This window comes from Glossina fuscipes, unplaced genomic scaffold (genome assembly GCF_014805625.2).
Source record: "Glossina fuscipes isolate IAEA_lab_2018 unplaced genomic scaffold, Yale_Gfus_2 109, whole genome shotgun sequence".
NCBI classification, from domain to species: Eukaryota; Metazoa; Arthropoda; class Insecta; order Diptera; family Glossinidae; genus Glossina; species Glossina fuscipes.
Window position 1 is genome coordinate 2,059,447 of NW_023998452.1, and position 22,078 is coordinate 2,081,524.

A 22,078-nucleotide genomic window follows, 5' to 3' on the forward strand; every position below is an offset into this window, starting at 1 on the left:
AGAGAAAGTGTCGCTTTGAAAATGTCTGCAATTCCTAATGGATGATATCATTCCAAATTTAATGCTCTACTACAGAATGCTTATCCAGAGTGTTTCTTAAAATTAATTGAAAAATTGCTTGACTTTTTTCTAATATACTACGTAATTTTTAAGAGAACTCCTTTCAAGCCACACTATCTCTATCCGGAAAATGATAGTGATAGATAGGGCCAAAAAATGGTTTTTAAATCATTTTCTTAACATTGGTTAAAAAAACGAAGCGCGATATTATTATTTTTTGATTACAAGAATTCACAATGAAAAATTCACGTTTTCAGAATGTCGTCTGCGAATCGCAGCTGAAACGAAGGGAAATCAAGTAATTTTTAAGGAAATTGATAATGTTCATAACAAACGCAGCAATAATGTTTGAAGAGGTCATAGCCTAAGACGCTAAACGATGACAAAAAACTTCGATTGACATTATGTAACATTAGAGATTTGATGACATTGATCATGGATCATGCACCACGAAGTGTTTCATCTGGATAAATCGGATAGTTGGTTCCATATCTATCATTTTCAACTGATACAAATAAAGCGCACAACTGAGGTAAAAAATCAAGAATTAGCAATCGCAAATCACACAGAAATTCTACAGTAACAACGTAATGGTTTTGCTAATAGCGTTTATTTAAAATATAAGAAAAATGTGTTGCATATTGGTAATAAAGAAACTCTTACTTTGTTCCGATAATGTTGTACCATTCCAGTAATTCCTTTTAATTTGTGTTTACAAATTGACAAAACAGTTATCAACTTCGTTTCTAATAAAGTAGATGGTTTTGTGGACGGCTTTTTTCTATACAAATATGTCTTTATATATTCAATTAAATGTATTAAATAAAATACGAGGTACTTTAACTAAAAATGCCTTTAGAACACAGGCTACGAAGAGTGTAACTTTAGAATATGATAAAGATCCGCAACCATTGTTTACTAACCCTGAAATCCAAAAGCTTCTCAAGTCCATTACACAATTAGATTTGAGCAAAATATTTCGGCGAACCACGGCGTCAGTAAATAGTGTAGAATATAAATTTATGACCACCGAACAATTGGAAGATGTGTTTCGCAAAACAGTGGAAAAAGCCAAAGTGAAATTACAAATGCCACCTATAGTGAAAGTAAGAGACGATGCTCAAAAGATCATATCGGTGGATAAAGCTTTAAAAGGATTCTCTGATACAAAGTTTGTAATAACTGATGTAACTTACGGCACACGTCAATCTGAACGTAAAGTAGTTGTCCGCGATACAGATGGTACATTACATCATGCTCCAATGGAAATGGCTAAAAGAATGAAACAATTGTTTGTACCACTGAATGGACGCAAATTGCGGACACCACAAATGTTTGAGGACGAAAATTTACAAGCACGTTTAGAAGAACGCAAATATGAATTTATATTAGATCGTTTACTAGTGCAATTCAATCCAGATGAGCCCGATTTTCACAGAATAAGCAGTAAAGTGTATCAGCATATAAATGAAACTAAAGAATTCGATCAACTTCGTTCCACAAGGCATTTTGGACCTATGGCGTTCTTTTATGTTTGGCACAAATGTATCGATGATTTGCTGTATGATATGATAAAAAGGGATTACTTAAGAAATGGAGCCGAATTAATAATCTTATATTATAAAGTCCATTCGATACCAGAGGACTTTGCAGAGTTTTTGCAAAAATTAGACGAACATAATTCTTTAGAAGATTTAGCTCTAAAAGAACTGAATAAATCCATAAAGAGTAAAGTGAACGGCGATATACATTCAGAAATCGAAAGTGCTATTGGTAAATCAGCCAAAGATTTTGAAGTTGATGAATTATGTTTAAGGTTTGTAGAAAAGTACATTGCAGCTTATGCGCTAAAAAAAGTGCAGCTCGAGTTGGGCATTCAAACATTAAGAGAAATTAATGCCGAGAAAAAGCATTTGTATGAAGGCTTAAGCAAAGCACACGGCATACAAAGTGTTAGTTAAATTATAGTCTTTTTGTCGCAATAAATTCTATCTAATTTATATTTTCTTAATCACATCTTTTATGTATTTTAATTGTTTCACTTTAATCGCTTTAATTTTATGTGAGTTAAGCGCGCCTTATACCAACTTAAACATTTTTGTGTATGGAGTTTAAACACAAAGCGATTAGTAAATTTCCTGAGACATATGGAGCAGTTGTAAACAGATGAGCGGCGTCGCGACAGAAATGTTTTTACCAAGTGAGTACCTTTCCGTTTGGTATGTGAAGTAAAAACTCGTACGCGGTATTTCTTATCAGAGCTTAAGTCCAAGCCGTACACTTGAAGCGGTCGAAGCTTTGCACCTGTATAACATTTAGCTCTTAACAGTAAATGGCGTTGGAACTCCCCGGCAGTACAAAAACCTTTTAGGCAGGCGTTACATGCATACATCTTGAAATTGGAGTGTTCATTAATATGATCATAGAGTTCCAAAGGAGAAATGGCTACAGTACTACATAGAAAATAAGGGCACTTCAAGCGAAATGCCGCATTTTTTTGTGTAGCGGAACAGCAATGTCTTTTCAGTAAACTTTTATGATCAAGTTGTTTGCCACATCTAAAGCATAGAACCTTGGGTCCCCAGTGCACGGACATATGGCGTAAAAGTTGCCTAAATGTTTTCATCACTTCACCGCAAATAACACATTCTCGCAAGCCATTCTGATATATAACAGATTTTCGAAACACGAAATATCCAAACTGCTCTTCCTCTTCCTCCCGCTGAGTTAACTTTTCAACTGAACTATCGACAACTTCCTCTTCTTCAACATCCTCTTCAATCTCATCATAAAGATTGCATTGTATGCCTAACGATACGGTTTTTGGTCCTAAATCATCTGTTTGTTGACTTCTATTGCGGGATGGAACTTTTGCATCAGTCATGGTTTCAGCATCTTTGTTATTAGATTTCGACTTCCTTATTGTTTGCAACTGAGCAACATTGCAAGAGACAGTATTTGCTAATAAATTGGTAGGCTTTGATACACTTACTAAATTTGCATTGGTGTACACAGGTTTCGTCGAAATTTGTACATTTTGCCTCAAGTTAATACTTTGCGTTGTACATAAATTAATTGTTGTTGTCGTAACTGTTGATGTAATTGCCACATTACCTACAGGCGTTATAATTGCCCCAATACTCGACGTAGGCTTGAGACTGGGTATTGGCGTGGGTTTCATGCTAACTGTTACTGCTGACTTTGCAGGAGGCTTTGTTGCCCTTGTCTCAACTTTTTTAAATTCTACTACACCTTTATTCTCGCCGAAACAATAGAGATTTTCAAATTTCCCAAGAACGGCTGCAGTCTTTGTAATGAACTTCGTTTCCACAAATATCGTCTCAGGCAGTTCAATCAAATTTAAACGATACATTCCAACAATATTACTTTTGTTTTGGAAAGGCATGGTAACGGGTGGTGGACCTGCGACCATACGCGAATTTTCCTGCACAACATTGTCACAATCCACCAAATCGATGATCGGCACGTTTGTGTCGATTGTTACTATTTGTTTACGGTTTGATGCCATTTCTAATGCCTATTAAATTTCTCTTTACTTTTCTCTTTTTTTTTGCTTTGCTTGTGTTAAAAAACAAGGAAAAATACATTTAAAGTTCAATGTTATATTTTTGCAAACCCACTTTAAGCTCACATTTTATTTAGGCAAAACCATTAAATTATTTATTCAGCGTGAAAATAACAAACCGAACAAAACAAGCTCAGGCATTTGTATATAAAACCTTCCGAATTTTGCATAGAGATGTTGCAGTGGTCCTTCAATCTACCATTCAACAATTATTTCCGAATTATTCACTTTGCCTAGATCTAAAAACAAGGCGACATTTGCGTATTTAATACCCACAAACGCGACTTTTTACAAAACTTTATGGGAATTAATAAATTATATGGATTTGCTTGTGCATACATATAAAGAAAACGAAAAGAAAACAACGTACAAGAGAAAATAAAGGAAACTTACAAGCTTAGGAATTATTTATTTAATTTATGTTTACACAATATACATATTTTTTTACATTATGAATTTTGCAATTTTGGTTTATACTATGCATTATTTTGTAAAAAAAGAAAAACGAGCAACAAATTAAAGTTGAAATATATTCACAAAATTGCTTGTGGAACAATAAATGGTAGTTTCTAAATTATGGATCAATAAATACACAAAAATATTTCTATTGTATATATCTCCATATATTTAAGCAATCTTCATTGTCACTAATCGATAAACAAGCTTGTTTACATTTATATTAACCATGTTATTGTAATCGTTTATAAATTTGTTGTTTGTGTCGATGGCTTTATTTTTGGTTTTAAAACCATATGCTTTTGTTTACATTTTCCTGTAAAACAATACGGTAGCCCGATTGTGTAGGCATTTTCGAATACTTAATATAAATTACTTAATATAAATTAATTATAAAGAGATATTAAGATAATTCCTTTTTTGTTTATTTAGTGCGTGAGATTTGGATTGCTCATGGTATTTATAGCTTGAAAGTCTTTAACCCGAAATGAAAAATGACGCGCCAACCCTCAAAGCGTTAGGCGGATTTTTTTCAATTATATTACTTGTTAAAAGTTAACAATTGTTGACCCGCCGCCAATAAAGAACCTTATCTTGAAAACGGTGTTAAAAAACAAAATCTAATTTGCCACGTTAAGAGAGTGTGATAAATGTAGGTATTATGATGCCGTCCCTGTAAACCTCTCTCTCTCCTCTTCAACTTAATAATCTTCCTTACGGCCTACGGAAAATCCAATTTCGATTTATTATGATGAATCAAATAAGTACATTTTCCAGACCTCTGGTCTGCTCTAATAACGGTACTCATGAAAATTAAGTTTTTATATGACAAATTGATATTTTAGCATAAAGACATAAAAAAGAATTGTATTGGCAGAATGGTTGTATAAGATATTGGATAGCCGGCCTTGCCCGACTTCGATGTTGTAACTGGTTCTTTATGTAAAATAAAAAGTAGTAGCGAACGATAGCTATATTCTTGTATGTAGTGCTTTTACTTTTTATAATTTGAGAGTGATCATTCACAATTGCGGTTTAGTTAATTTCATCTATGGTACTTATGTTTTGCTCATAATCCAATACATTTTACTTTTAGAAACCGGACGAAACAATTTAAGAAAAGGGAAGAGATCACAAGTAGCATTTTTTAATTAAAAGAATATGGCTAATAAATTATTGGGTGTGCCGCTTAAGAAACCGAGCGAAGTTGATATTGTAAAACCACTTAATAATTTAATACAAAGTACGTATAGCGGTGCCTCAGCTGAAGATAAAGGAAAATATGCGGAATGTGTTAATGAATTTTCCAGGCAACGTAATTCGGCAATTTGGAAATTTTTCGAAAAATACGAAGCATCTCTTGAAGTAGTCTACTCGTAAGTGCAATCTAAATAATTACATTCATTTGATTTACTAAATCTAGTTGAGAAAAGAAAAAAATGACTCATGACAATTGCATGCATGTATGTTTGTAAGAAACGACGACGTCATTTTGATGGTATTGAAACCATTTTATTTTTTTACATTACTGCTCCAATTAGTTACTTTGATCAGATCTGCGCTTTGGAAACTAAAATACCGGTGAACGAATTGCAGATACCGTTTAAATGGAAAGATGCTTTCGATAAGGGTTCACTTTTCGGTGGAAAAATTAGTTTAAGTAAGTCTGATTCACGTTTATACACGGCGATTACAATGAACTACTTGGAATTTTCTTTGTTTTTTTTAGCCCACACTTCTTTGTTGTATGAGAAAGTTTGCATACTATTTAATATAGCCGCGTTGCAAAGTTGTCTTGCTGCCGAGCAGTCTTTGGAAAGTGATGATGGCCTTAAAATGGCCATTAAGTTATTGCAACAAAGTGCTGGAATTTTTCAATACCTTAAGGGGGCTGTTCCAGCCGCCATTCCTTCGGAGCCCACACCTGACCTTAGTCAAGATACCCTTCAATGCTTGCAGGCATTGATGATTGCACAAGCACAAGAGGTTTTTATTACAAAAGCCATTAAAGGTCGGTTTGATAGATATATAATTGCAAGAAAGCATAATTTGTTTTGAATTTATAAAAAGAAATATACATAAAAAACTAACATTTATACAGTAATATACCACTTCTTCTTCCGTAGATAACATGAAAGAAGTCGTTATCGCCAAATTGTGCTGCCAATGCGAAGAATTTTATGCTGACGTCCTGAAAGCAATGCAGAAGGATTCGGTGCGCACTCTTTGGGAAAAGGAGTGGATACCTTCAATAGCCGGTAAACAAGCTGGCTTTCATGCCTTAACTCAACTCTATCAAAGCTTAGTTTGTCGTTCTGCGAAGAAAATTGGTGAAGAAATCGCTCGTTTACGAAATGCCGTGGAACTTTTTAAGGCTGCCCAGACACGCTCTGGTAATGCGACGTATTTGGACGGGCACTTTACTAGAGCTAAGCGTAATTTGGCCGAATCGACAAAGGACAATGAGTTCATTTACAACGAAATGATACCAGACGTTAATTCATTGAGTGCACCTGGCAAAGCCCAATTGGCCAAACCAATTACTTTGGCATCGCCTTTGTCCAGCAATTTCAAAGATATTTTCAATGAATTGGTGCCAGTAGAGTTGCATCGTGCTTTAACCGCTTCGGATATGCGAAAATCTGAAATTATTAATGCAGAAATTTTGAAACTGAGAGAAGCCACTCAAACTTTAAACGCTGTGCTGGCTAGTTTAAACTTACCGGCTTGTGTTGAAATTACGGACGATGGGTCAGGTTTGCCTCCGTCTTTAATAGAGAAAGCGAATGATGTTCGCCAAAAAGGCGGCATAGACACAGTTAAAAGGCATTTAAAAGAATTGCCCGAATTATTAAATCGTAATCGTGAAATATTAGACGAAACCGAGCGCATGTTAGATGAAGAGCGCTCTTCGGATAACCAATTAAGAAATCAATTCAAGGAAAAGTGGACCCGTATATCTTCTGATAAATTAACGGAAATGTTCCGTACAAACTCTAAAAAATATCGAGAAGTTATAAACAATGCTATCGAAGCTGATAAAACCGTCCGGCAGAAATTCGAAACAAATGAAAAAGGTATCGAACTGTTATCATTGCCGCATCAACAATTGCAACAGGCTATGCCTGTTGCCGGTGGTAGTGTGGATCCCAGTTGCACAAGTGTGCAAAAATTGAAACATCTTATGGAAAACGTTGAAACTATAAAAGCTGAACGCGATGCTATCGAATCAGAACTCAAGTCAACCACTTTTAATATGAAAAATGAATTTTTGCAAGCCTTACAAAAAGATGGAGTTATCGATGAGCCAGCCTTATCGTTGGTGCATATTGGTCAAGTTCTGAGTCCGTTGCAAGCGCAAGTGAAAGAAAGCATTGAGCGGCAACAGTCTTTAGTGTCTGATGTGCAAATAGCTCATAGTGAATTCGTGTCGGAAACCGGTAGCAGCGGGAATGCCAGAGACAAACTTTGCAAAGAATTGGCTACGGCCTATGATAGTTTTATTGAATTGTTAGGTAATCTCAAAGAGGGAACCAAATTTTATAACGACTTAACTGAGCTATTGGTGGTATTCCAAAATAAAATATCTGATTTCTGTTTCGCTCGTAAAACTGAAAAAGAAGAATTGTTGAAAGATTTAACTACAGAATCTAGTCGACAAGCTCCTGCACCTACGCCTACTTTACCTTCACATTATTCTTCTACTTCGGGTAGTGGTGCTGGTAAATTGCAAATGTGATTTTATTTGAACACTTCTCTTATATATAATTTCTACAGATATTTCGACAACTGATGGTTCATCGTCGTCAATGCCAACAGCTAATACAGGTTCGATGGCTGGCATTCCTTATCCTCAGAGTGTGCAGGGCATGCCAATGCCATACGGCGCTGCGTCAAATGTTCCATATCCATCATACGCGCCCCCACCGATGCCACAGGGCTTCAACCCTTACGCCACTCTACCTTATCCAGGAAGTAAGCTTTTGCCGTAGTCTTATTTATTTCCTTCTATTAACGTTAAACACAATTGTAGCTCCATTCCAATACAGTGGTTTTCCACAAGGACCACCTCCTGGACACTATGGCACATACCCTGGCAGTTTCGCAAGTCATCAGGGTGGATATCCTAATCAAAAACCCCCAGGATGGTAAAAGTTGTTGAGTGTATATGTTTATTGTACATCGTTTAATTGAATGTACTTTTATTTTCACTTTTATTCACCTTGAAAGTACTTTGTTTATACTTATTATTGTTTAAATCAATATTGGAATCTAAAAGATATATTTATGCCCACCATCGAAAAAGGACACATTAAATTCATCAATTCCTTTATATCATATGAGGTGTGCGTTCGTATAACACATAAAATAAGTATACGTTTTATTAGCATAGAAAGCTGGCTCGATTTATTACTTTGTCTTTCCGCTGAGAAACTCAACGTCGTAATATGAAACTAAGTTTAATTGACGGCAATAGATCAGGTTTAAAATACCACATCTAAAACAATAATAGGAATATAAACATCGCCAGTCAATCGTAAATATCTTTATAAATATTGACAGATCATACGAAACTTACAACGTAAAACAAAAGAAGGAACAGCCCTACAAAGCAAAAAAGTAGGGTTGACTAAACGTATTGATCTACTATCGCTATCGCGTGTTGGATAAATAAAATCTTGCTTTTAGTTTAATTTGTATTTAAATAGGCAATTATGGCAAAAAAGTAGGCCTACACATAAGGTATAATAAAGTTATAAAGCATAAAAATCCTCTAGGAATCTATCTTCGGCTGCATTCATTTATTTGTTTTAATATTTCATTAACTATCACAAACTTCCCTTCTCCCATCTTTTGAACAAGTTATTCTTAATTATATTCACAGTAGCTGGACTGCATATGCTTGCTATTAACAATTCTTGTAATTCGTTAATGGGTTTGCTCGAAGATCCTTCTTCGTAATGATAACGTGCACTATTTGTTTTGATAAGCTTCTCGTAATCAGCCAAGGTTAACTTTGGGATTTGTGTAATATTCTCGATTTTTTTTAATAAATTACATGTTTCCTCCTCGTTTATGTATTGATAAGAGTAGCTGGTTTGAAGACTTCCACTCTTTTTGCCGCTTAGTAGCGATTGCTTTTCTTGTAACAAGACGTTAAGTATTTTAAAAACTTCCTCATCATCAATGATTTCCGTTAACTGTAATCATAATGAAACTTATAAGCACATATTTTCGGATTGCTGTTAAAAAATCGCTTTTACTTGATTCGGGTTCATAACGTATTCTTTTATATTGGCGCTAGTATTTCTGGTAAAATTCTCAATAAGATATTTTACGATACATTCTTCTATCTGACTCTCTACGTCTACATCCAGAGGAATCCATGAATTAAGACTTAATGACGTTTCTAATGCTTCAACGTAGTGCCACCAATGTCTGGGTATAATTAGAATATCATTTGGCTCCGCTACCACTTGATACGCATGTTCACTTAATTGGAGAAGTTCAGGAATTTCTTTGGGGTGTGGAGCGTAGAAATTCTCCAAGCAATACACGCTTGACTCTTCATAAGGTATGCGACTAGCTGTGAGGTTTGTAGAAGGGGGAAATAGCAACCAAGACTTTCTGCGAATAAAATTGAAGAGAATCTCAACATCTTATTAACAACTTTCCTATATTGTACGAGAAAAGTCAGTTTTTGCTAACTATTAGCCACCCTTCTTTATGAATTTTATTTACTTAATTCTTTATAATACCTTAAAACAAAAAAAGGACACTTTGACCTATAACTGATTCACCGAAACCTGAATGTCTGAGTGAGCGTTTTTAATTAGCTAAACTCATTCCCAATCTTTAATTTTTGTTTTTAATCACAGCGAACTTTACTTACTTTCCATAAATTTGTACAACAATATTGCAACCATACGTATCATAATGACAAGGTGTATTTTGATTTTTAGAACTTAACCAGAAAGTGCAATCTTTATGCGCTTCTGGAAAACCGAAGCAAGTGAAGTCTATATTTTCGCTACAAGTTGAAGGTAGTTCATGTACTCTTTTGTAATTTAGACCTAACCACATGCTTTCGCAATTATATTTGAGGAAGTCTGTTGCGGGCATTTGTTTTATCTCACGTTTACGTTCCCATTGGGGGGTATTTGAGTCTTTCGCAGACATGCATTCGAAAGCTACAGGCTCGTGAGCGTGCCTATCTAAATTCCGACACCATCCATCAATACCATTTTCGAAACAAGTCCATTTGGGCTTGTAACTTCTCAGTATTATAGGTTTTCTGGTATTTAAAACAATTTCCCTCACTTTTAAAGAACAATCGTCCATTCCGACTAGGGTTGCCACATCCGCCGATCAATCAAATAATTTAATATTCGTTGCGAAGGCCAATATTGCTTTTTACCAAAATCGATTGTTTTGACGTTTCGACGCATTCTCATTCGCCATTTTTGTTTTTTTATTAATGTTTCGTTTCAATGCATTTTGTTTTCCCACAAATTTCCAAAATAGGTCAAAATATGCACTTTGGTAATCATGAGCATTTTTCCTTACGAAAAATCAGCTGTTAATTCGTATTGTAGTCGGCTGAAATTCAATACACAAAAAAAAGGAAATAAATATTGTCCTGATCCATTCTCCTTAAACGTACTAAAAAATAAATTAAATTTCTCTACAAAGGATATACAAACTCACCCGGGAGTCCAAAAAAATATCAAAATGGATGAATTGCAAAAACTTGAACACCTCTCTCTCGTCTCCAAACTGTGCACCGAATTGGACAATCATTTAGGCATCAACGATAAAGATTTGGCTGAATTCATAATACATTTAGAGTCTCAGAATCCTACGTTAGAAGACTTTCGTAAAGCTTTAAACCAGCACGGAGCTGAATTTCCCAATTCGCTTGTTGCCAATCTTCAAAGAATTATTAAATTAATGAGGCCGTCATCCGCGGATAATAATGGAGAGCAAAACACATATGACAAAGAAAGCATATCAAATGATCAGAATTCGCGGACAGCACAATTGGCTAAAATGTTTCCGGGGTTAGCTATGCCAAATGATAAATTCAGTGATGAACATATATCTTCTGACAAAGTTTATGGTAAAGAAGAAAGTAGAGCGAAGCAAAAGAATCTAGAAAATGATGATTTAAAGATTGTTGATGCTGCCATGAATGAATTGGCAGCTTTAGCTTCAGAAAGTGATAGGATGAACAAACAAAATGAATCTGTAAAGAAAAAAGAAGGAAAATCATGCTCAGAATCAAAATATAAGGATCGAAAACGAAGGAAGAGCTACGAGGAAGAGAAGAAAACGCGGAAGGAGCGTTCACGCTCAAGGTCTAAATATCGTAAAGATGTCTCGAAACATAGCTACTCCCCCGGACGTGATCGATCTAGAGTACGTGGTCACCGTCATCATGACCATAAGAGATATTCTCGATCACGCTCAAATGACCGTTCGAATCGCAGACGAAAATCTCGATCGTACTCAAACGATCGTTCAAATCGAAAACGAAACTCTCGGCCTCGTTCGCATGAGCGTTCAAACCACAGACGAAATTCCCATTCTCAATCTCCTGAGAGCAAACGCGGTAAAACGATATCTAGTGTGCCGATAACTGACGATCCTGAACCAGGTAAAATTTACAGTGGAAAAGTGGCCAACATTGTTCCTTTTGGATGCTTCGTGCAATTGTATGGTTTACGAAAACGTTGGGAAGGATTAGTTCACATTTCCCAGTTGCGCTCTGAAGGACGTGTTACTGACGTCACTGAAATAGTCAGTCGTAATAGTATCGTAAAAGGTAAAACGATAATAATAAAATAATTTCAAATAGTATAGAAAATAATGCAGAACAAACAATCGTACAACTACCATTTCTTTACAGTAAAAGTTTTGTCGATTACTGGCCTAAAAGTGTCTCTCTCAATGAAAGAAGTCGATCAAGATACAGGAGAAGATTTAAACCCGCTTTCTCATGCTCCTCCTCCCGAAAACGAATTGCTTGATCGCAATCCCGATCGCCCATTCGGCGGGGGGACATCCCTCTTAAACCTCCAAAGAGCAGGTGACAACGATGAGGGTGACTCACGCAAACGAGTAACCCGAATTTCTAGTCCGGAAAGATGGGAAATCAAGCAAATGATAAGCTCGGGTGTTTTAGATCGAAGCGATTTACCAGACTTTGATGAAGAATCCGGTTTGCTCCCTAAAGATGAGGACGATGAGGAAGATATAGAAATTGAGATTGTTGAAGAGGAGCCACCATTTTTAGCTGGGCATGGACGAGCGCTACATGATTTATCGCCGGTTCGTATAGTTAAAAATCCCGACGGTTCATTAGCTCAGGCAGCTATGATGCAGTCTGCTCTTTCCAAAGAGAGAAGAGAGCAAAAAATGCTTCAGCGTGAGCAGGACATGGAGGCTGCGCCGACAGGTCTAAATAAAAACTGGATTGATCCATTACCTGACGAGGACACCAGCCGCACTTTGGCTGCTAACATAAGAGGATTAGGCGGTGGCCCTGCTGAGGTGCCTGAATGGAAAAAGCACGTTATTGGAGGAAAGAAGTCATCATTTGGTAAAAAAACTGATATGTCCTTAGTTGAGCAGAGACAATCATTGCCGATTTATAAACTCAGAGACGATCTAATTAAAGCGGTTACGAACAACCAAATTCTTATAGTCATCGGTGAAACTGGGTCGGGAAAAACTACTCAAATAACTCAATATTTAGCAGAGTGTGGTTTTACAGCTCGTGGCAAGATTGGTTGCACGCAGCCACGCCGCGTTGCAGCTATGTCAGTCGCTAAACGCGTTGCCGAAGAGTACGGTTGCCGCTTAGGTCAAGAAGTTGGCTATACCATACGTTTCGAGGATTGCACTAGTCCTGAAACGGTTATCAAGTATATGACGGATGGTATGCTGTTGCGCGAATGTTTAATAGAATCAGATCTGAAGTCCTATTCAGTAATAATGTTGGACGAAGCCCACGAGCGTACTATACATACAGATGTGCTCTTTGGTTTACTTAAAAGCGCTGTACAGAAACGTCCAGAATTAAAACTTATCGTTACCTCAGCTACCTTGGACGCTGTGAAATTTTCTCAATATTTTTTTGAAGCTCCCATTTTCACTATACCTGGTCGAACATTCCCCGTTGAGGTTCTTTATACCAAGGAGCCGGAAACCGATTATTTGGATGCCTCTTTAATAACAGTAATGCAGATACATCTGCGTGAACCGCCTGGTGATATTTTGCTTTTTCTCACTGGTCAAGAGGAAATCGACACGGCTTGTGAAATTCTGTACGAGCGCATGAAAAGCTTAGGTCCAGATGTACCAGAGTTAATAATATTACCAGTATATTCTGCTTTGCCTTCTGAAATGCAGACAAGGATTTTCGATCCAGCTCCCCCGGGCAGTCGTAAAGTAGTAATCGCTACTAACATTGCAGAGACGTCTCTAACCATTGACGGAATATTTTACGTTGTCGATCCCGGTTTTGTTAAACAGAAAGTGTACAATTCAAAAACTGGAATGGATTCCCTAGTTGTTACTCCCATATCGCAAGGTACAAATAAATATGCAAGTGAAATAATCATTAATCATAAATAATCATTAATTATCTGGTGAGGAAGTTTCCCATTTAACACTTTAACAGAATGGTCGACGACATTTTTATCACTTTAGCAATTTCTTAAAAAAAAAAATTATACCATATCGCAACTATTTTATAATTTATTTACTTAGCTGCTGCTAAACAACGTGCTGGTCGCGCTGGTCGTACTGGACCTGGTAAATGCTATCGCCTGTACACGGAGCGGGCTTATCGTGATGAGATGCTCCCTACACCAGTGCCCGAAATTCAACGCACCAACTTGGCCACTACCGTGTTACAATTGAAGACTATGGGTATTAATGATTTACTGCACTTTGATTTTATGGATGCTCCGCCTGTTGAATCTTTGGTAATGGCGTTAGAACAACTCCATTCTCTATCGGCTTTAGATGATGAAGGTCTTTTAACTCGTTTGGGACGAAGAATGGCTGAATTCCCTTTGGAGCCTAATTTATCTAAAATGCTTATAATGTCTGTGGCATTGCAATGTTCCGACGAAATTTTAACCATTGTATCTATGCTTAGTGTTCAAAATGTATTTTATCGACCGAAAGATAAACAGGCGTTAGCAGATCAAAAAAAGGCGAAATTCAATCAGATTGAAGGCGATCACTTGACCTTATTGGCAGTTTATAACAGTTGGAAAAATAATAAGTTTTCCAATGCCTGGTGCTACGAGAATTTTGTTCAAATTCGTACTTTAAAACGATCACAGGATGTACGTAAACAATTGTTGGGCATAATGGATCGACATAAATTAGATGTAGTTTCAGCCGGTAAAAAGTCGGTGCGAATACAGAAAGCAATTTGTTCCGGTTTCTTTCGAAATGCCGCCAAAAAGGATCCTCAAGAAGGTTATCGCACTTTAGTTGATTCTCAAGTTGTTTATATACATCCTTCAAGTGCGCTGTTTAACCGTCAACCCGAATGGGTTATTTATCACGAACTAGTTCAAACTACTAAGGAATATACACGTGAGGTAACCACCATAGATCCGAAATGGTTGGTGGAATTTGCACCATCCTTTTTCCGATTCTCCGATCCAACAAAATTGAGCAAGTTTAAGAAGAATCAACGCTTGGAGCCATTATACAATAAATATGAGGAACCTAATGCCTGGCGTATTTCACGAGTTCGAAGAAGACGAAACTAAACGGTTTTATTTACATATATTTGAGAATACCTATGAAGAAATTTTCATCTACCATAAAATTAGAAAATTTCAAAAAAAAATCATTGCCTAAGGGTACTAAATAAGTGAAAGAATATCCTAAACCGGGCACATTTCAAAAATTCGAAAAAAGACTGATCTGACTGAGACTTTCTTATTTTTGTCGCTGAGTAAGTTCCTTGCTAGCGCTTGCTTTACCATGGCAGGTATATATATATATATATATATATATATGTAATGCTTAAGGTTTAATTATGCGTTCAACTTTTGCAAATATTTTGCTAATTATATTAATTATGTAAATAATTTTCTTTCATGTATTATTTTTCTAACATTGTTTTATATGCCCGATGAAATTTTTTTTTTTTTTTTTTTTGTATAAAAAGAAATTGAAATAAGGAAACTTATCCATATATTTTAAGCGGAAAAACAATGTGCGAATGGATTGGAAAAAGGAAAAGTGACTTCGTCACACTACGAAGATGGTATACCAATGATTCTGAAAATTACACCATATGTAGAGACCATTGTGATCCGAGAGTGTGGTAATCCAAAAAAGTTGTGTAAGACCCAATTCTCCATAATCATGACAGAGAGGAATTCTCGAAATAAACAATGATAAATCGATTCAGATAAAATATGAATTTATAAAGTTGATTGTTGTTATTATAATATATTTAGGTTTGATAAATAAAATTCCTCACTTTAAAGAAAAAAAATCAAGCAAGAAGAAAGAAAATATGTCTCCTAGTTTTTTGTTTTATTGTTATCGTTTTTAATAATTTCTACAATGTTTTCCTGAGTAATGCGCAGCTGACATAAATTTTAGATAAACCTTGCTTCAACTAGGAATAGCGTATGAAATGAGCGCAATTCTTATAAATTAATAAAAGGAGGGATATGGTAACGCAAATTAACATTTCTTCTCGCAAATATTGGTCGCGAGAGTTGATGAAAACATAGATTTATTAAAAAAAATAAAGAAACTAAATATCGTAAAGTTTTCACTACTTCCCGACGGCTTTGAATTTTAACAGATGTGTTCCTTTGTAAAGTGCTATTTAACAGATATGTCCCTTTGTAAAATGCTATTTAACAGAAATGTCCCTTTGTTTTGCTGACGGTTTTGCATTTTAACAGAGTTGTCCCTTTGTTCAGTCTGTTAAATAGCGATTTATGGCGAATGGCGTTACCATTTAAGTTGTTAGTTGGGCATTTAATCATTTAACAGAGGACGTAAGGCAATATAAAGCTTTTGAATAAAATCTGTTGCCTATCTTTAGGATAGCTTGTAAGAATTAAATTCGTTTACCAAGAATATTTAGCGATTCACTTGTTCATTCACAATATGCTTAATTATGTATATATGTATATAAAAAATTTTGCATGAGCTATGCCACCTTTCAAGCTATATTCCTTTCTATGAAAATAAACAAAAGCTCAGAATAGTGCATACTTTTGATACTGTTTTTGATTGTCTTTCTTTTACTTTTGTTTCAATGTCTGTTGCTCATGCAATAAAATATTCTACAATATGTCTTTGCTATATTTTTGTTTTCGCCTTTTACTGCTACTTTTATTTTTATTTTTTTTGCGATTAAGAGAACATAGGCGATGAGACAACAAATCGAGGTTCCATTCATCCAATTTTGTATTATACGATAGCTGTCAACTTGTTATTCTGGGTCTTTATTCAACAGTGGGAAAACGTGGCACTCCACGTGCGGTGATGATGAGTATACACCAGCTGAGTTGTACTCGTTTAGGAAGCAGTCTTGATCTCTTCTCTAGCTACTTAAGATTTATTATTCGACACTCTTTGAGAGTTTTGGCAGTAGTATATATAACACATGAATACCAACCATGAATCTCAACCGTATATGTAATAATGAAAAAATGTCGCATGCGATTGAATTGATTTCTGACTTCATGTGCATTCTATATACATGCAATATGTCGCATGAGATGCTTGCGATATATTATTACTAATCTCATGTGTAGATGTGTATGAAATATGTAAAATATCCTTTGCATTTAATGATGAATGATGAGCGAGTGCCGCAGTAGACGATCAGATAGTGATAAAAAAAGGAAATGGTGCTTGTGATATTGCATAAATAAAACAAGAGCAATTTTTTTTCGGCAGTTTTCTGGTACTGCGTAGTTTTGTTTTAATTATATGTTGTAAACTATGTGCTCTGTTTCTTTGGTGCATGGTAAAGTAAGATATGATTCCAGAACAAGGTAAGCGACATTGTACAGATTTTTATTTATGCTTTTTATACTTTTAATTGCCAATTCCTATGGAATTAGAACCTATTATGTAGCTTACTAAAAGATATTCCAAAATGCCTTACGGCAGATGGAATTAAGGCTACACGCATGGTTTGGGTTTAAATTACTTTACAATCACTTTATTGTACATATTAATATTTTTTTAGTTTTAAATGTTTGGCCGAAAGCAAATTTCATTTGATTCTTTTTATAACTTAGATTTGACTTTCCGTTCGTAACACTCACGAGTACGTATCAAATAGTGTATTGACCAATTTGAGAATCTGTATCGATCTATTGGTGATGTTTATTTACTGTAAATTATTAATGCGCGCATGGCTGCAAAAATTGATGTAGATATTTCAACTCTTGCTTTACATATATTTTTTTTAATTGAGGTTCGCACTTTGCGTTTGGAATTGGTTTTGACCTGACCTCAATTTATAGAAAATATTATACTACTGTCCACAATAGATAAAAGACGCGATCTATAAGAGATATCGATATAAGAAGCGATGCCGACTTTCTCTATGACAACTTTCGATCAACCCACGTACATATATATTTAACGAAAAATTCTGTTATGTTATTGTAATGCTTTAAAAAAAAAACACAGACTATTTAGGCATATAGCCAGCGTTAGACTTATGTCTATGTTTATGCAAACATTCGCCTTGACAAGCGAAACTTGGTGGTTGACTGTAATGCTTAAATTTTCAAGTTGACCTAAAAGTGAAAACATTCAAAACGGCTTTCTATACAATATTAATATTGATTTTTCTATCCCGAAGGATGAGCGGTATGTTGATTTTTTCAACCGTTTGCAACACCCAGAACGAAGCTTTAGAAACACCACAAAGTGTGCAAAAATAAATCTATCGGTTTCAAATTTAGCAGAAACATTGTAAGTCCTTCATGCAGGTTGGTATTGAAAATGGGCCAAATGGGTTGAAGGACACGCCTACATTACCGTGTAAACTGAGAACACTTCTGGTTTCCGCTCATTATTCACAAACTGCAGCAAATAAATCTATAAAAATTTGAGGGTCTATTCTGTGGGCGATGCTGTACTACCTACACAAAAGGCAAAAGTTGACCACGCCTCTCAAATATTCCAGAGTATAAAAATTTAATTGCTTTTTCAATACCTTTGCAACGCGCAGAAGCAAGCTGTGAAAGTGGCGTAAAGTAAACAAATTCTTGGCCTTTCAACCTGCTTGTCCTTCCATCTGTCCATATCTCCAAGCATATAATTTCAGTGGTAAGCACACTCCCGTTCGCAAAAATCAAGGTATCGTCTACAAATATGCAAAAGAGTTTGAAACTGATCTTGGCCGGTCACAGGACATGCAACAAAATGTATGCAACAAAAATGTTGAAAAACCTTTGCTTCCTGTGTTTTTTGCTTCTTACTCGTAAAGTATAACACATATATCATACAAATTTGCACTGCTATTAGAGAATGAAGTGAAAATTTAGTTTAGTTCTTTTCTCTTTTTTTAGTCTTCTTTAGGGCAACGATGAGGGGTTTAAAATTGTTCTTGCAATTGTTCTTTTAATTTTTAAAATTATATTAATTACGTTGGGAACTAAGCCGTATGCTTTCACATGTGAATAAAATTCGCTAAAAGTATCCTCAAATAGATGAAAGTGGAGTAAAAGGACAAAATACTTAAATGCTTATGAACGTTTAGTATCTATGACGATCGGAATGTATTTTTCATGGATTTTCAACTATATATGTATGCAATTGACCAAGGGAGGAATCATTATATAATACTTAGTTTGTCAAGTAAAAATCCTACCTAAAACCTAAAAGGCGTCGAGAATGAGTTAAAAAGGATCTCAGTTATGAAATACGATTTATGTTTTAAAATATTTTAAAAGCTGATATTTTCGTCTTTGACTATTTCGTCTTGGAGACTTTAATGATCATTTTTTCGAAGAATGACCTGCTTTAATGAAAAAATGTGAATATTAGAGAATTGCAAAGCATTGCTAGAAACTCATTGATAACTTAAAAAAAAACTATTAATGATATCGAGGTAAAAATTAAGAGATATTCAATTTCCAATTGATGTAAATTTTTGAGAAAAAAAGATAGGAACGTGCCTAAACACACATGAACAAAGATGACAGATAGTAAAGTAATTAAATGTATTCTGCAATACGCAGGCGCACACGTTTGCAATGTATACGTACTGCAAGGTGTAAATTTATAGAGAGCACTTGCATTAAAAACTAGTGCTTGCAGAGCTTAAGACTTTCAGTGCCGGGATGTTGTCATTCAGATTAAAGAGGGAATTTCCATTCGCATTATTTCTTTAGCTGCTTTAACACTGTGTTCGGAAAATGGCAAGAGTAGTAAGATAGTTAGTCCATATGACAAGCTTTTTTCTTTAGACTAAGAGCACATTCACTGACATCTGTATCAAATTACGTAATAATATTTTCAATAGTTAATGCAACTTTCATTCAAAATATCCCTATTTTCGATTCGACTTTATCTTTATCTATTGAATGAAAATGATATCCACGGAGAAAGTTTTCGAATTTCGAAAATAGACAAATCTCAGACGGAATTAAATGATGTGAATATGGCATTTAGGCCAATACAAAGGAAAAAATTGGCTTACCTTCAACTAAACGTTGTCTGCCCACGATTCTGACAACTTCTTCCTACATCCGTCACCAACCAGGGATACGGAATACATTCATCTTGCCAAAGTGCTAGAAACACGCAAAAGGAAGGCCCATAGACCCCACATATCCTTAATCATCATTAGATTCTAAACTGGTTTAAGCAGATGTCTCTGTCTTTCTCTCTCTTTCTGTGCAATATCTGTTGTGAACAAATATTGAGACTTCGGCTTTAAATTTGCAAAGACATTGGAAATTCTTGTACGGTTCTTATTGGGGTTTTTTGCTCCTTAGTTATGAACTACATCAGATAAAAGAATAGAGATTTGGACGTATGGATTTCCGGGTGTTTCTGGACACATGTATAAAAATAGAAAAAAATCAATTGCACCCATCCTATATTATAAAGTATCGAAATTTCATTCTTTTGTCAAAACGAAGACGAAGAAACTTAAAAGTTCCTATAAAGCTTACGTTATCCTAAAGAGATCTTATAAAGGATACTTATCTATTGATCAGTCAAATCAAATTCTGATATAGACATGATAGACAGTCCAATTCCTCGTCTGGCGGCGTGTTATTTTCCTGTGAAAATCATATTCCTGGTCACAAAAACAGAAAAATTGGGTTCAAATTTGGCGAAAACATAAGACGTTGCTGTGCATAGTCTGGTATTGAAAATAGGCGAAAATTGGTTTTCTAGGTTTCTTGCTCCTTACGAATAAACTGCAACAGAGACATGGTAAAAATTCCATGTATATTCTACGAAAATAGCAAAAATCAGCTACGCCCATTCAATATTATAGAGCATGAAAATTTGACTATTTTCGGATCCCTCTCTTTGTCTTTAGTAGGTATTCAAGTTCTATAAACACTGCTAAAGCTGCAATACTACTAAAGAAGTTTCATCAAATGTATTGGAATCAAATAATTCCACTTGTTATCCGGCATATTAAGCAACCTTGTTCCTTGCGGATTTTTACAAAAAGGATTTGGAATTTGTTTGCAGATTACTTCAATTACTTTCAGTTTAGTGCTTGCGAGAATGTTTGTGTTAGGGGCATTTGCGCCCCTCCCCCCGACCTGCCCAAGATTTTTGTTCGCTTTTCAAGAGAACATTTCAGAGCTGCTCTAGGCTATTGGTTTAACTATTTGAATTTTGCTATAAGCGTGCGGACAGTAGACACTGGAACAACTTTTGCGAAAGTAACTTTTTCAATGGAAAACCTTTTGCTTCCTTTCAAAGTCAAGTTAATCAGTTTCGAAGAGATTTTTTTTTTTTTTTGAGTGTACACATCAATGTGTTGGCGATACATAAATGGATAAATGTGGCTCTAATTTTTTTTTTGTTACTTGATTAAGAAATGAGTGCGGAGTCGTATTAAATTTCTCTTTTCATATTATTCGTAGTCATACAATATACTGATGGTATAATAATTGTTTTATTTCGAACAGATTAATAGGTTTTTTTTTTTTTTTTATAGGCTCGATAGACTTGTTGCTGTAAATTTCTACATCACTGCAGGAACAGCATAACAACCGGACAATTAGTTTCATTTGCTTTCGACTTAATAAAATTCTGACATAACAGGCAAAGATACCATTAATTACTATGGTCATAAGGTGTTATTTGCCGCTGGCTGTTCTCAATGTGACATTTCTAACTGTAATTTTATAAAATTATTTATAAGTTATGTAGCAATTAAAAATAAATTAATTTTAAATGCGTTTACATATGTTCGAAGAATTAATATGTATATGTATTGTATTTAATTCTAACAAAAAAATTTAATTAGATAAAGTCTTTTGTGAACGTTTTAATAGAACTTTGAAGACAATATGCCCGCAAGTCATTTATGAGATGCATTCATTTCATATTTTATATTAGATTGCCTGCAATCGTTTTAAATACTTATTTATAATGATCTCTTGAGAGTATAATTATGGCTTACATTTGAGCTGATTGAATTTTTACAATTTGTTGGAGATTTTGTACTCATCTGAAAGCTGGAAGGCTGTACAGCAAGGTGAAATACCCAGGCATTTACAATTGTTTTGTGATCGTTTTTTGTGCGAACGTGTTGTCCCCCGTAACCGAGTATTGATTCAGGGAATTTATTCCATTCGGCAAGTAGGCAAACCTACCCGTCAGGATGGCCGTGAGAAGTCAGTAGTAGGCGTTAGGGCTCCATATATGCGAGTAGTGGGCATCGCTGTGGATACTGAAGGATCGGGAGCTATATCCCGT

General features: G+C 35.3%; 5 protein-coding genes across 5 annotated transcripts; 3 read left to right on the forward strand and 2 right to left on the reverse strand.

Moving 5' to 3' along the window:
- The first annotated feature begins 310 nt into the window (after positions 1–310).
- Positions 311–2,098, forward strand: LOC119638779 (28S ribosomal protein S22, mitochondrial). Its single transcript, XM_038035782.1, has one exon. It carries the CDS (start codon positions 819–821, stop codon positions 2,019–2,021), a length of 1,203 nt encoding a protein of 400 aa, XP_037891710.1. The 5' UTR covers positions 311–818; the 3' UTR covers positions 2,022–2,098.
- On the reverse strand, positions 2,026–3,750 carry LOC119638778 (zinc finger protein 177). The gene has a single exon (XM_038035781.1). The coding sequence runs from the start codon at positions 3,587–3,589 to the stop codon at positions 2,099–2,101; it is 1,491 nt and encodes a 496-aa protein (XP_037891709.1). The 5' UTR covers positions 3,590–3,750; the 3' UTR covers positions 2,026–2,098.
- Positions 3,751–5,121: 1,371 nt separating this feature from the next.
- On the forward strand, positions 5,122–8,304 carry LOC119638751 (programmed cell death 6-interacting protein). Its single transcript, XM_038035736.1, has 6 exons — positions 5,122–5,478; positions 5,644–5,762; positions 5,832–6,113; positions 6,229–7,824; positions 7,880–8,077; positions 8,136–8,304. Exons 1-6 carry the CDS (start codon positions 5,264–5,266, stop codon positions 8,252–8,254), a joined length of 2,529 nt encoding a protein of 842 aa, XP_037891664.1. The 5' UTR covers positions 5,122–5,263; the 3' UTR covers positions 8,255–8,304.
- Positions 8,305–8,400: 96 nt separating this feature from the next.
- On the reverse strand, positions 8,401–10,472 carry LOC119638753 (HSPB1-associated protein 1 homolog). The gene is made up of 3 exons (XM_038035737.1): positions 9,996–10,472; positions 9,367–9,730; positions 8,401–9,303 (listed from the first exon to the last, which is right to left on the reverse strand). Exons 1-3 carry the CDS (start codon positions 10,442–10,444, stop codon positions 8,932–8,934), a joined length of 1,185 nt encoding a protein of 394 aa, XP_037891665.1. The 5' UTR covers positions 10,445–10,472; the 3' UTR covers positions 8,401–8,931.
- Positions 10,473–10,644: 172 nt separating this feature from the next.
- Positions 10,645–15,589, forward strand: LOC119638755 (ATP-dependent RNA helicase DHX8). The gene is made up of 3 exons (XM_038035744.1): positions 10,645–11,927; positions 12,012–13,697; positions 13,877–15,589. Exons 1-3 carry the CDS (start codon positions 10,652–10,654, stop codon positions 14,896–14,898), a joined length of 3,984 nt encoding a protein of 1,327 aa, XP_037891672.1. The 5' UTR covers positions 10,645–10,651; the 3' UTR covers positions 14,899–15,589.
- The last annotated feature ends 6,489 nt before the right edge of the window (positions 15,590–22,078 follow it).